Source organism: Aplidium turbinatum, chromosome 11, assembly GCF_918807975.1.
Source record: "Aplidium turbinatum chromosome 11, kaAplTurb1.1, whole genome shotgun sequence".
NCBI classification, from domain to species: domain Eukaryota; kingdom Metazoa; phylum Chordata; class Ascidiacea; order Aplousobranchia; family Polyclinidae; genus Aplidium; species Aplidium turbinatum.
Window position 1 is genome coordinate 18,701,748 of NC_137482.1, and position 14,129 is coordinate 18,715,876.

The 14,129-nt window shown below is 36.1% G+C and overlaps 1 protein-coding gene across 1 annotated transcript in view; it reads right to left on the reverse strand.

Annotated features, from left to right (window-relative positions):
* Window positions 1-13,676, reverse strand: part of LOC145780290 (roundabout homolog 3-like) — a 39,124-nt gene extending 25,448 nt beyond the window's left edge. Inside the window, exons 1-3 of the mRNA XM_082591993.1 lie at window positions 13,327-13,676; window positions 4,749-4,964; window positions 3,982-4,131 (exon numbers count right to left, since the gene is read on the reverse strand). Of these exons, the coding sequence (XP_082448119.1) occupies window positions 3,982-4,131; window positions 4,749-4,964; window positions 13,327-13,384 (424 nt within the window). The 5' untranslated portion in view covers window positions 13,385-13,676. The remainder of the gene's footprint in view (window positions 1-3,981; window positions 4,132-4,748; window positions 4,965-13,326) is intronic.
* Window positions 13,677-14,129: the final 453 nt, after the last annotated feature.

The following is a 14,129-nucleotide window of genomic DNA, read 5'->3' on the forward strand; positions in this document are numbered from 1 at the left end:
TCCTGTTAATATTCAGCTAGAGTATTAGAAAGTTGGAAATTAGCTGGCAATCAAGCCTGAAACTTAGATAAAGACAGAAAAAAAAGGAAAACCCGTGTAGTGTGCTAGTGAAGCGTAACAAAGCAAATCGCGACAAGTTTCTTGCTCATGAGTAGCACGAACCCAAAATAAAAAGAGCAGTCACAAAGTGGTTCAAGAATGTTGATTTCCTGTAAGCAAACATGACACTAAGGATTTGTAGAGTTAAAGCTTCAAAAACGCATGATCGGACAAATTAACTAAAAATATACAGAACATCAACTTTTAATAGCAACTTCCGTATTTTTTGTTTTGTTTGAAAATTTATACTTCGCTTTATTAATTTAAACAGTTACGCTTTATTTACAAGTGTTAGGCCGATTAGCGGTATTATAAGTTTATAACCTTATGGTATAAACATCTGATGCTTTGTTAGTTTAGCCGCTTCAGTTCAGTTCAGCAGGCCATAGCCCTAAGAAGGGCCGTAGGCATTTCTCTCTCGAGCAGAGTACTGTGCATAATCATGAGAGAAATCATGGGCCATAGTCGAACTAGCACCACTCATAATTCGACGGCATGCCCAGTGTCTTGCCAAAGACACTGCCATATAGCCTATGCTCTTGAGGAGAGTCGAATCGGCGCTATATCCAACGTCGAACCAGGGCTATCACCACTCGACTATGCAGCCCACACTGACCAACAACGTTTAGTCACTTAACTTATTACAAAACTTCTACTTAATGATATTCACGAAAAAAGGCAGCAATTTGTGAATGAAAATTTGTCAAGCGAGTCTAAAACGTAGACGTTAAGTTAAAATTTTGTAACGTTAGATGTAAAAGACTAAGAAATCAATTTGATTTTTTATCAGCAAATTATTTCCTTTCGAATTACTGTGGAAACGTCATCCTCCCATACGGTTTTATCGCTGGCTTTCATCACAGCATGGCAACCAACAAAACCTGTGTAAGATTGATTCAGATAAAATTAGTTGAAATTTGAGAGGACATAATTACAATAATGTGTAAGGTATTTTTGCCATGATTCAATTACCCTCCTGTTGTTTGAAAATTGCCCTGGCAGTTAATGCCCCATCATGAACTGTCTAAAATGCGCTTTGCTTGTCAAGCAGTCCAGTATCAAAATGGGAAAAACAAGCACTTTTTTGGAACTTTTAACATGATTCGGAAAGCAATTGAAGTCAGATTTGCCTCTGAAGTCTGAATACCAAAAATCGTATGACAAGAACTGAAAATGCATGTAAAAAATGTTGTACTAGTCGTGTTCACAAGAACCGCATTTCATCCCATCGTATGACGTCATATTTCTGTTTATAGCTTTCGCTTTCCTTCACAAGCGTCGAATTAAGCTTTCAGGACTTTCTTCATATTTTAAAAACAAAACAAACTTTTTTTCAAGAATGCATCAACATGATAAAGTGTTTTGTGTTAACGTTTCTATGTTATAAAATACGAATTTAGAACAACTTCGCTGTTTCAGTTTTTTTGGTGCATTCCCAACACGAAATTCACAACGCAAACATGATTTATGTTCTTGAAAGTGTAATTCATTGTTTCGACAGGCGAATCATTCTACGAAACTTGGCAAGGAGTTAAAACAACCTTCAGTAAATATTTTTCCTCGCAATGTATCCAAGCAACTCGTCTTAATTAAAGGCGCCCGTTGCCCAAGTTGGCAAAAGGAGGATACTCGCTATTTTTTAAAAACGGTAACTCATATTTCAGTTATCACGTGACGTGTACGCTGATGACAGTTGAAATTCATTCCAGTGAGCAAAAGTTGGGAAATGATTTGAGCTTTGTATATATTACCACAACGTATATTATACTGTATTGCGTTTCCAAATACACATTCTTAGAAACAATGCAGAATAGCCTTGCTTTATAGTTATGGAATCTGCTCACTAACTATTAGCGCTTAGAAGTGTCCAAACAAAAATATCAACAAGCTAATTGAAATGACTGTGCAGTTTGTTCTTGTGGTGAAGTTATGGATGTGACAAATCACTTTAGATTTTTTGCTTCAATTTCAGGAGAAATATTTCAACAGATGATGATGATGCCCCTCCTTGGCAAATGTTCACCCCATTCTATTGCTTCAACGTCTGATCGATACAAAACAAAAATGAAAAAGCAAAACCACCCCACGAAAGCACATCATTCAAACTAATTGGTTAAATTCTGATGGCAAGGGAGACCCTGCTGAGAGTTTCATCTGAAACGGTATGACTGGTGCAATCAGCGACGATAGAAACGATCCCAGCTGACAAACGTTGCTATGTTTGCATCGTTTCAACGTCGCCAGATCAAAAAAGAACGCCCTTTTTACAACATTTCAATGTCGCTAGACTTTTGAACCATGTAAAAATGGCAGCTTTTGATAGTTGAGAAGTTTTGCGCGGCAGCGGAAACCCATCAGCGTCCCAGGTAACAATTCCGTTTTGAGACAAGACAAACGACTTGCCGGTGACAAAAGTAACATTAAAATACAGGAAACGTCGTTGACATTTTTTTATTTGTTGCAGAAAGGTGGGCTGAAAGTCATTCAAGCTTTTCGAGTTGCTCGAAATCATCGTTGTTTAATGGGAATTTGACGCAACAAACCCTCACAAAGATATTCGACACGACATTATTTCAAACCTGACTAAGCAAGAGAAATGATAAATTACATTTTTAAAATGAATTCTAAGTTAAACATTCCATAACATAATCAAAGTTTGACAAATTAAACTTAATGGTTTTAACTTCCTAAGTTCTAAAAATCTAAATACTGCAAAATTTTAAAGTGATCCAAAAGGATAAATTTTGCTTAGATTTTAGGAAAGCTTGCTTTTTGTATAAGTGTGAGCACGGAAATTGAAAATGTACAGATATCAAACACACCTTTCATTTTGTGGCTGCTTGACAACAACAGTCACCATTGATAGAAATAAAAAGATCCGCATAACATGTGTAAAAGGATAAGTACTTAGAAGTTACAAGAAATTATGAATCGCTTAACTACTCTATGTGAGCGTGTTGCTATTTATGGGTAGACTATGAATCGTCGGAGACTTCTGACAATGCATAACTGGCGCAACAAAATAATGATTTTCACTGAGTAACCAAGAGCAATTTTTCAGAGAACCAAGCCGTGAATTCCATGTCAGAATCAGTGCTTTTTTGATTCGTAGCCATGAGAAGAAAATTAGTTAACATGTCTGTCTTTGGCAGGCAGACAACTGCATGAAGCGGCGTTGAAGCTAAGTTTGTTCTTTGCATCACTCATTATTATGCTAACTAAAAACAGACGTTATGACGTCATAGGTTTAAGCGTTACTTTTAACTGCAAGTGCCGTACCAGAGAACACAACCACCTTACTTGGACCGAATATTTTTAAACTCCAAACTACCATTTGTGAACTTTCTCGAAAGCTTCCTAATAGCCAAGTAAAAGAGCAAAAAGTTATACAGTATTTGGAAATTATTGGCTAGTGGTTTATGCGCGGTTGTTTATCTTTTTACATCGCATCAATGTCCGAACGCAAAGATTAAATGCCTATACGATAAATTTTGAATGCAGGAGGAGGTATTGAGATGGATGACAGATATGTGAGAGCATTCTTGATTGTTTCTTGCAACACCTCAGTCATAACAGAACAGCCACTGAATATACGACCAACTGTTGAAAGTCATTCTTCAATCATTGTTTTGGCTAAAAGTAAGAAGTAGCCTACTTCAAAATATTTTACAATCTTGTCTTGCTATTAAAACAGAGATTTTGAATCGGTGCAAAACTCATAAAGCCCAAACTGCCCTAACAAAAACAATTGTTAGGCATTTGTTGCTTTGATAAAGCCTTTTCAAGGAGTTTGAGGAAACAAGATGCACTGAATACCGATTATTATAACCTGTAAAAAAATTCTACTGAGATTGCTACTCATTGCGAGAAAACGACACTCACTGGCAAGTTGGACGGAAGCGTTTCTACTGGCAGCGGTCCCCAAGCTGTTGGTAGCAAGACATTGGTATGTTCCTGTGTTTGCTTCTTCTCCTTTGCTTCTCACCCGAAGAAATGTGAGTTCTCCCGTAGTCAATTGCACTATGTCCCGAACTATGCATGGAAACAAAATCGTCTGTGATGAACTTTTGAAAAGCGTATATAATCATTTTGTTTATTTATCTCCACTGACTGAATGACCATGTTATTTATATGCCCCATCTTTTGACAAGGCTATTTGTTAAACCAATCGTTTGGAGATCAAAATAAGCTACGTTTCTCTAATCACTATCAACAAAATAATACTGAAGCAACACAAGAATCAAGTTTGCGTTTTATATACAATCATACGCTTATTAATTATAGTAGCTGAGAAATTCCGTTAGAATGACGACTGGTATTGTTTTATGGTTGTTTTGGACCTTGGTGAGTTTGGACGAAGGGCATAATGCAGGGCCGGGAGGATATTTTGAGCCCGGTACAAGTAACATCCTTGGGCTCCAAATCAAGACATTTATAAGAAAAAAAAACGCTGTGGTTCATTTCTGTTTTTGGCCCCTAAAATTATTCCTGCCCGGGTCCAAAGTGCCTCCTAGCAACGCTACTGGCATAATGACAATGCTTATTTTAAAAACATGTTTTAAGATTAATGAATGATGCATGAACAAAACTGTTGCTTCTACCAAATTTGAATATCTAAGAAGCTTTTTTTCTGTATGCAAACGCCGTACCAAAAGCATCATTGAGTGGCACTCCATCTTTGAGCCATGAGATGGCTGGCTTCGGAACACCATCGGCTCTGCAGTAGAGTCGGACATTAATTTCAGGTGTCTTGACCAACCAGTCTTTGGGCTGCTCAGTGATGACTGGTTGCTGAGCTGTAGTTGACTTTCGTGGCAACGCAAGGGGAGCAGGCTCAAAGACAGGTAGCGCCTCGTCAGCAGATACTGCAAGAAAAAAACAAACAAAACAGTAAGTTTTCAGTAACTGTGCATAATTTGAGAAGTTATTGACTGTTCATACATAAATAAAATGAAATGTTTGAAGTAAGTATAAGAAAAGTGAGAAGAGTGTTATCATTAGCAAATACAAGTTGACGAAGTTTCAACTGGATAAAGTCTTCAGGTAAGATGCCACAGAAAAAACCTTTGCCATCTATTGCACAAATATGTAGTTAATTTGATATTATTACCACATAAAAATCCTGTTTAAATGTGATGGAAATCACGTTGTTGCGGTACAAAATAGTTTCATGTAGCTGTTTTACAACAAAAGAAACCAGGCCTGATCTTTCACCTTTACAGCCGATGGGGCATGGCGAACACGTGCATTTGTTCAGAAATTTGGTGAGAAAAGCTTTTCATTTGAAAGCAGCGATAATTGAGAAAGCACGCTGTTAACTAAACATAAATTATCAAAATTTATGGCTTGTCAAGACAATTGTAACCGATGGGAGTCAAAAATGAATTAAAGTGATTGAACGAAAACGAGATTTTAATGTAACTTCAAAAGTAGTGTTATCACATTCCAACCGCGCTAATGTGAACTAGTGTATGTTACATCAACGCATTCGGACGTCAGTTTAAAGTAATTAACAAATATATTTTACAATACGTTTGTATACAATTGCAGACAGGTAACGAAAAGGCTAGTGCCTAGTTAATGGACGAGATTTTATATGCGAAGTATAAACATATAGACAAGTAAGTTTTGATATCAAAACAATACTGAAGAAGACATAACATTGTGGTCCCAAGTGAACTCATTCGACTAGTCAGGCAACAGCTCACTACAAAATTAATCAACCGTAACAGCCAGTCATCAATGCTGTATCAATGACCACATCAAAACATGACCTCTGAACTCTTGCGAATAAAGGGAAGTCTTTGGTGAGCAATGACTTCGTCATCCACAAAAAGTAGCAAATTTTTAATTTAAAACAGGATATCATACAAAGCAGCGAATTTGTTTCATTTCGATTTTTTGAATGCAGCATTGGACAAGGTTTCACATCCTCGAAAGTGAACAGATGTTGTGCGATAGAATATCCACAAATCAAAGCACCACACCTGCACAAAACGCCAACACTTCCTTTTCCCCAAATGAACAACGCCCACATTTTTTCCAACACTAAGTTGCAACAACGTCAAACAGCAGAGTTTTAATCCAAATCCGGTTCTATCGTTCAAAGTAACATGTTTGACAACGCAATGTAGCCTAGTATCCAATACTGAACCCACTAAAATTGTCAGTGACCAGTGCTCTTATTTCGTGATATTTCGATTAGACAACAATTTGGACTCAATCTAGTTTGTAAAATTTACCACTTTTTCATTGTTTGAGCATCACTGTACGTTGAAAAAATGACTTTTACTGGTTGGAAACACACTGCTATTGTTACTCGTCACCAAATGACATATCAAAGCGTTGAAAAGGAGGCTACAAGCCAGGCCCCAGTAACCACTCGGTAACGAAAACAACATGAGTCAATAAATCATAAAGATATGCGCTGACGTTAGATGTGGCTAAAAAAGAACAAGTCGACATTGCCGTAACACTGGTTGAAAAATCAAACAACTTCTGAAACGACTACAGGTGAAAGGGTTGAAATTCCTTGATTTAACAAAGTGCTGCTACAAGAAACGACGAAGAAACTTTAACTGTAAGAATATTTGCCAAAAGCTGCAAAACATTGTTTACTTCAATTTGTTAGCGAGCAGTTCAAACAACTCAAAAATATTTCAGAGAAACTACAAATATAGCCTACACGTCACCAAAGGTAATATAATAGGCGCCGCAGCAGATTGCAGTATCAAATAGCCAGTGACTACTTCGCCACAGTTCTTAGCAAAACTTACAAAATCTTTAGAAAGCACCAGCTCAATGCGAATTTACATAAGTAAATGAAAAAATTAGGAAAAAATTTACCGTGGCCAGAAGAAAGCAAATGGAGGTGAAAGTCGACTTGACAAGTTATTCGTAACCATGGAGACTACATTGTCACGTTACACTACAGTGTGAAAACTAGCGAGCTAACACAATGAGCTGTAACGAAAATTCCAGCTTAGAAGCGGCACACATGCGCGAAAATGAGGAAATTATTACCAACGTCTTCTTACAAAAATAATAATGTAATGAGTCATTTTGCTTGTGAAGTCGAGACATAGTTTCTGATGTTAAATGTTACTTTGTTGCAGTTAAACAAACAAAACCAAACATTTCCATCTGTTGGCTACATCAAAGGCTGATGCTTCTCAAAAGTAAGAATTCTCCTGTAACAACTGCACATTTGATTCTCTGTCTGAAGATACAAAGTCAATGCAAAAATACGTTAATTTTAAGCAGAATAAAAGTTGCAAAAATGCCAGATCACAACGTGCCTAAAGCCATTGAAAAAACGATCGACATTGATTTGACGCAATGAAAAGAAAATGTGACATACCATAAAACAAATAATACACAGAAAAATAATTTTAACAAGACATCAGCGCTTGGAATGAACGACAAATTTCACTCCAACAAAGCTTCAACGCCAAAGAAGCAAAACATATTTTCGGTGAGTTGTGATAAGTGGTTGGTTTAATTTAAAATAAATCAGGAGTTCACATTTTATTCAAAAGAATAGAGGTGTCCGGATTTGTACAACATAGCACAAACGCATGAAATTAAGCCAGAACACGATTTAAAAACGTTCAAGAAAACTTTCAACAGCACATTGGCAAAGCATACTTTGAAGAAATAAATTTTCTGTAGCCTACAACAAAATAGTCCCGAGTGAAAAACATCATTCACGCTGTAACTCAACCAGCAAAACGGAACAAAGCCAAAAGCTTTTGGCGGAAAACTGACAATTAAATTATCAAGCCCTTTCCCATACTGATGTCTTATTTGTACATTACGTCACGTGATAATCTCTCTTAAACAAAAAGCGTTTCAAATTAGACGAATTATCATACACATTAGTCTGAAAATTATTGATTCAATCCATATTATAGGCTACCCTTGGACAGTGAGACACAATATATTTGATGGTTCGATAAATTCTATGAACATTAGGTCAGATATGATCAAGACATATCCTACTGTTATCAACAGAGAATAATAACAAATAAATGCAGCCAAGATTGAGCGACAGTAAGGTTACTAAAAGAATGACATGAAACACCAGGTCAGATCAGGGCAAATTCTCGGCGCCCAATATAAGCAAATTATACCCATGACTCGATTAGTAATGACATGAAATAGCCAAATATCTTGCGAAGTAAAATAATTTGTTTCAGTGTCTAACTCACGCATTTGCCAAGTAACTTAATAAGCGGATGAGAATGATGTGGTAGCAATTTCAGAAACAGATGTTGACATAATGACTTGAAGATAACACAACTTTTTAGTAGACAATTCCTCACAAAAAATGAAATTAAGACGACACCTTTTCAATGCTTCAATACACAAATAAAATCCGCAAACAAAAATCCGTAACTTACAGTAGCATCCTTTGAATATTTTACAAGATTCAGGAAGTTTAGGCAAAGTGTGAACACATCCATTCCATACTCAAGCAACACTGGGAAAAATTTCTAAGAAGAGTTCAACAATGCGTGTCACTGGGCAACAGGAAATAGGAAGCGAAAAAAAAACAAGAGAAAAACCCTACGAGTTTTCATCATCCTGCAATCTCACATGTATGATATTACAAACTATTAGGATGCTAACATTGCCATTAACAACTTCACCTAAATTTTGTATGTGCAAACATCAAATTAACAATCAAAAAACTGCATAATGATGTATAAAAGTTTTGTGACATAAATAGTTTTCCCAACAAGTACACCTCATTTCAGATAGAATCCATTACCAAGTAAGCAGCAAGTAATTACTCTTTGAAGTAATGTTCTAGAAGTAATCATGTAAAATTAAAAAGTAGCACACACTGCTTTATAAGACAACGTTGAAACAGAGTTCACATTGATGGGCAGGTGAAGGCAAGACAACCCATGATAACATCCGTTCAAACAAGAACGGTTCAACTTTTGACACACTGTTTGCTAACCAGACATAAATATGTCCCGGGTTGCACATACAAGCAAGTCAAGTATTAGATTGTCAAATCAAATAAAAATTAATAAGACTTGACTATAAATCGCCTTAGAAGGTCGCTTATCTGTTAAGACAAATGGTAAGAAGCGTGAAAACGTCTCCTTTGGAGGCCTTGGTCAACAACGGCACGTCATTGATTAATGGAAAATTAAACCTGACACCGTTTCTATACAGAATAGGGTGCCAAGCGCTGCAAAAATTAACCATTTAATTAGTTCTAGTGAAGGTTGTCTATTGAATGCTATTGATTGATGGTCCATTCAACGCACAGGTAAAAAAAAACAGGTTAGAGAGAGAGGCCACTGGGCGATGTTTCTTGCACTATTCAGTGCGCTGTGAAGGCTTCCATAGCATTGTTAATTGGTTATCTTTTCAAGTAAGTGCAAGCAAGGCGCCATACAGTTGAAATAAAATGATTTTTAATTTTTCTTTCACGGCCAAAGTTTTTGGTTTGAGATACGTCATTCTTTACATTGATGTAACTTTTAAATACGTATATCAAACGCAAATGTTTGAGCATCCGGGCGCTCTGCAAAGAAAAGATGGAATGTTGCGATTATGAAAAGTCAAGAGTCTCTCTCAAGGAACGCGAAATAGACAAGTGGACAGCAAATAAAACCAGTGATCTAATGTACACAACGGAAAGGGACCTACCTCGTCTAAAGATTTATGAAATCACGACACAACAGTACATTGACACAAGTTTTCAACTACGTGAAATTAAAAATTGGGTTTCATTTGCTAACAACATGATCATTACTTGATTCAAAATAAAGACCACCGGGCAATACATTCGACAGTTTATGACACACAAGTTAGTCAGCCCAGCAAGCAAAAGCCGCCATTTCTACATCGTTTCAATGTCGTCAACAATGTAAAACAGACAACTTTTTCGCTTATTTGCCAATCTGAAGTTTTGCTTGTAAATCAATTCAACCTCATGAAGTGTTGTGCAAATGTGACATTTACAGACACAATACAACAAATTGCTTGTTCCAAATCCAATTTGACCCTTTAATTAATTCAATCCAGACTGCAACAGTGAGTTTGGGACAAAACTAGCAACCGTTAAAGATGCAACTATTGAATAATTCTTTCAATAACATTTCACAAACAGAATAAAATTAATAAAAAAGTTTTTTGCAAACTTTCTTTGCAATGGTGTCAGCTTAACGTGCGACCACTAAAAATGAGCTACAAGACTGTCTTAGAATTAGAAACTTTTTTCTTGTTTGTTAAAAAACTTATGATGAATAATGCATTCAGTAAGAAGTCATCTTTCCATTCAGTGCGTTAATCCAACAATTGACTGGCCATTCACCATATTTTATTGCATTGACATTCATTACGAACCATCCTGTTCTCCACAGGCGCCCAACGGTGACCGTGATCACGTGACGACAAAATCGATAGTGCAAGCAATTTGTCTTCCGCGGGACTATTAAGTCGAATGGCTTCAATTTTTTTTATTGTTTTGACATTACGGTTACGTTAAAGCGACGTGAAAATATTCTGATTTTGGGTGGGAACTTTTTTTTCAAAAACAAGTTTAAATTCTTTGAAAGGGTATGGCAGGTCTTGACAATGTCTTGTCTTGATCACTGAGTCATTCTGCAACATGTATAATAAATCATGCACACGCGAAAATCAAAGTTAATGGTCTGTTTGTGCATTCAATTTTCATTTACTCACAGTCACAGGAGTGCTTGTCAGTCATTGTTTAGGCAAAGTGCAATAAACTGTTTTGTCCACAAAGCCAAAGTCATAACATTTTATAAGCAGAATTGATATGTAGATGGTACCGTACATCACAGTTTTTTCAGCATAATATTGTCAGACTAAGTCACACGAACCCGGAAAAAGTGTTTACAACCAGTTGATGATTGTTTACTACATGCATAAAAGCATTATAAAATTAAGTTACAAAATATACTGTTTGAATGGAATGCTATTGGCTTCTACTTGCTTCTATGCATCATTTAACTAGCGGTTAAACTAAACAACGCGCATGATACAATGTTAAAAACGTTTGTTTTTATGCACAGCAGAAAACATCAACAAGCTCCAAACCAAAATAGGCTACTTCAATGTTTATGCATTTGATTTACAAGATTACTACCCCACGTCGACAGACGTTAAAATGCAAAATAAACCCTTTTGCGGCATTCTGAAAAATGCTGGGCTAACCTCAAAATTACGTTTTTTCGTATCACAAGAAAAATGCAATCACCCAACAAGTAAAACAAACCTTATCACATATCAGTGGTATGTTTATTTACCAGCGAAAGAAACTAGGCAATAGGTTGGATTTTGCATGGTTTCAACTTCGCTAGACGTTGAAATGAAGGAAAAAGATAACTTTTGCTGAGTGAATCGTTGCGTAATAGCCAAGATGTTATAAATTAAAATTTCAAAAATGATTTTGACGTGTTGTTGTATTTTGGTGATAAGCTACATAGTTTTGCAAAGCAAGTTTCTGAAACTACAAATCGGAAAACGGTTACTCCGGTTCACAAATGGAAGAGATTCTTTGTTTTCAATTAAAAATTTTCATGGAATACGTTTAACTTTGATTTGGAAATTAATGAGCAGCTTCCTCAAACAGCATAATAAGAACAAAATGTCGTCAGAAGATCACAATGCAAAAGACTGCATCGCAAATCAATTGTAAAATGACCTATGTCAATACAATTGAACAGGTGGATTTATACATTGTTTCCTTAGACGACGAGCCATTTCATAGTAAGCTTTACCACTTCCTGTGTCGAACGACGCTTTTTAGAAGTGCTTTAGAATAAACTAAAACCCCTAATTCTTGAAAAGACGGACAAAATAAATACTTTGCCCCAATTAGTCAGAATCGTGCAGTTTGTAAACAAACTAACACGATCTTGTAGTTTGCTTTGTTATAAAACAACCGCTACTGAAAGTCTGTTGGTACTTATGACAAACAGTCAAAAATAACAGTGGAAAAGGTCTATTAAAGTTTGTCAGCAATGGGTCAAGTACTTAGAAGCGGTTTTAAGGATATTACTTAATTTTCGTCGTTGCCACGCTAGTTACTGTTACCTTGATGTTAGGCCTTTAACTGGGCGGCATGATGCTGTCTTAAGTGGACAACACAAATTGCAGCATGGCAACAGAGTTGCTATAAAAGACGCTGCACAAACATCGTAAACTAGGAGTCACAAAATCGTCATAGAAAATGCGTTAAAATTTACAGTTGTTAATTTTCTTTGCAAGTGTTTTTGAAAGTTCTTTTAACTGGATCAGGGGTATATATTGTTACATGATTGCTGTCTGTTATCACGATGTATGGCGCTTGAAAAATCTTCATAATTGCAGATATTTTTCAATAAAGCTGTGTTTCGCAAAAGGTTAAATTGTTTCACATATTAACAAACCTTTAGAAATAATAAAAAAATCAATTCTTTTAAATAAACTGCACTATCTAACAAACGAGCCTGTATCAAAACCACGCCTTGAACAAATCAAATATATTAATCGATACCTTTGTCTGTTCAGATTCAATGCAAGGAAAAGAGATACATATAACAACATAAACACAATATTTACAGACGCTGGTTCAATGATTAGCTGACAATTTGATGCCAAGCTTTTCGGTTGTTAGATGGACCCCATGGGAAAGTCTGGTCAACGAAATGCTATCAACAATCACAAACCTCCATTATCTATTTCAAGGTTAAGAACAAATTCAAGACTGGACAAAAACCACGCAACGTTTCGCTTGTTAATTTTATGCCTTTCTCAAAAATATGAACACATATGGAAGCGATTTCTGATCCGTTGGCCAGGAAAATATTACATCAAAAAGCACCTTGTGAAGAGGCCACTTGATGAGATATCAAGTGCAGCCACTTTCCGTTTTGAATGGAACTGTTTCACACCGACAAGAAAGAGAAGTACCATTATTGGTAAACAGTAGGCAGGCAAATTAATTTATTCCTCAAGCCATAAGTAAATCTTTTTTGAAAGTCTAGTTCAAGTCATCTGGAGACACCCACACCAGTTTATTTTTTATATGTGCTCAAGGAATTTCTTTTTTACCTTGTTCGTTACACAATTTGTTCATACCTTATTCAATTTGTTTATGTCAAAATTTCACAACAAGCAACTTCCATGTTATTGCTTCAGCAGCAAAAACATATCCGTGCAAAGATAAAGAAGTATTTCTACAAATATTCAACTTACCTCCAATAAGGTTAAAAGCGAGAATACACAAAACCATAGTCATCATCTGTGGATGCATTGTCGCGGTATGGATAAATATCGATGCCGAATAAAAGTTGAAGAATGTGTGTTTAGCAGTTAAAAAGTGAAACTTTTCAAAGTAAAGTTGCTTGTATTGCCATAAATATAACGACAGGATAGCTTCCTTTAAAAGTTCTCTAAAAGCGCATTAACTCCACTCGAAACAGTAGTTGAAATTGATGGTTCCGATCTTTCGGTTGTTGAAGAAAATGCTCCAGGGTCTCTTCAAGGTTTGGTAGATATCAATGAAATCTGTTTCTGTTCAGAAATTTAATTCCTACCATAGCTTACTGCTCTTTCAAATGTTAACACAGTATTTTAGCCTAAAGGAGAATTTCTACTTGCCAATGATGACTCTGCCAAAATAAAAGCAAGTCAATGCGCTAATTTCAATCCATCCCTCCAAAGAAAAAAGTAGCTGCATCTCACGTATAAAAAGTTTGACACTGCAATGTCGATATGGTTGGACTGGTTGGTATTCGTTTGAAACCAAGAAGCCGACTAAAATAAGACCCTGTTCGCTAACCAGCGCTAAATGTTCAACAACTTTCACAGTCCGGAGCGTTTCATGGCGTAACTATTTTCACACAAGTTAAACCTGCAAGCTGTTCAAACCTATGAATAGACTTCTCACTTAATTTAGTTCAAGATGTTACCGCTTATATTATTTTCCGAAAATGAGAAGTTCAATTATCACAACATGAAGCTCTTTAAACTTTTCTTTTGTAACTTGTTCTGTTGAA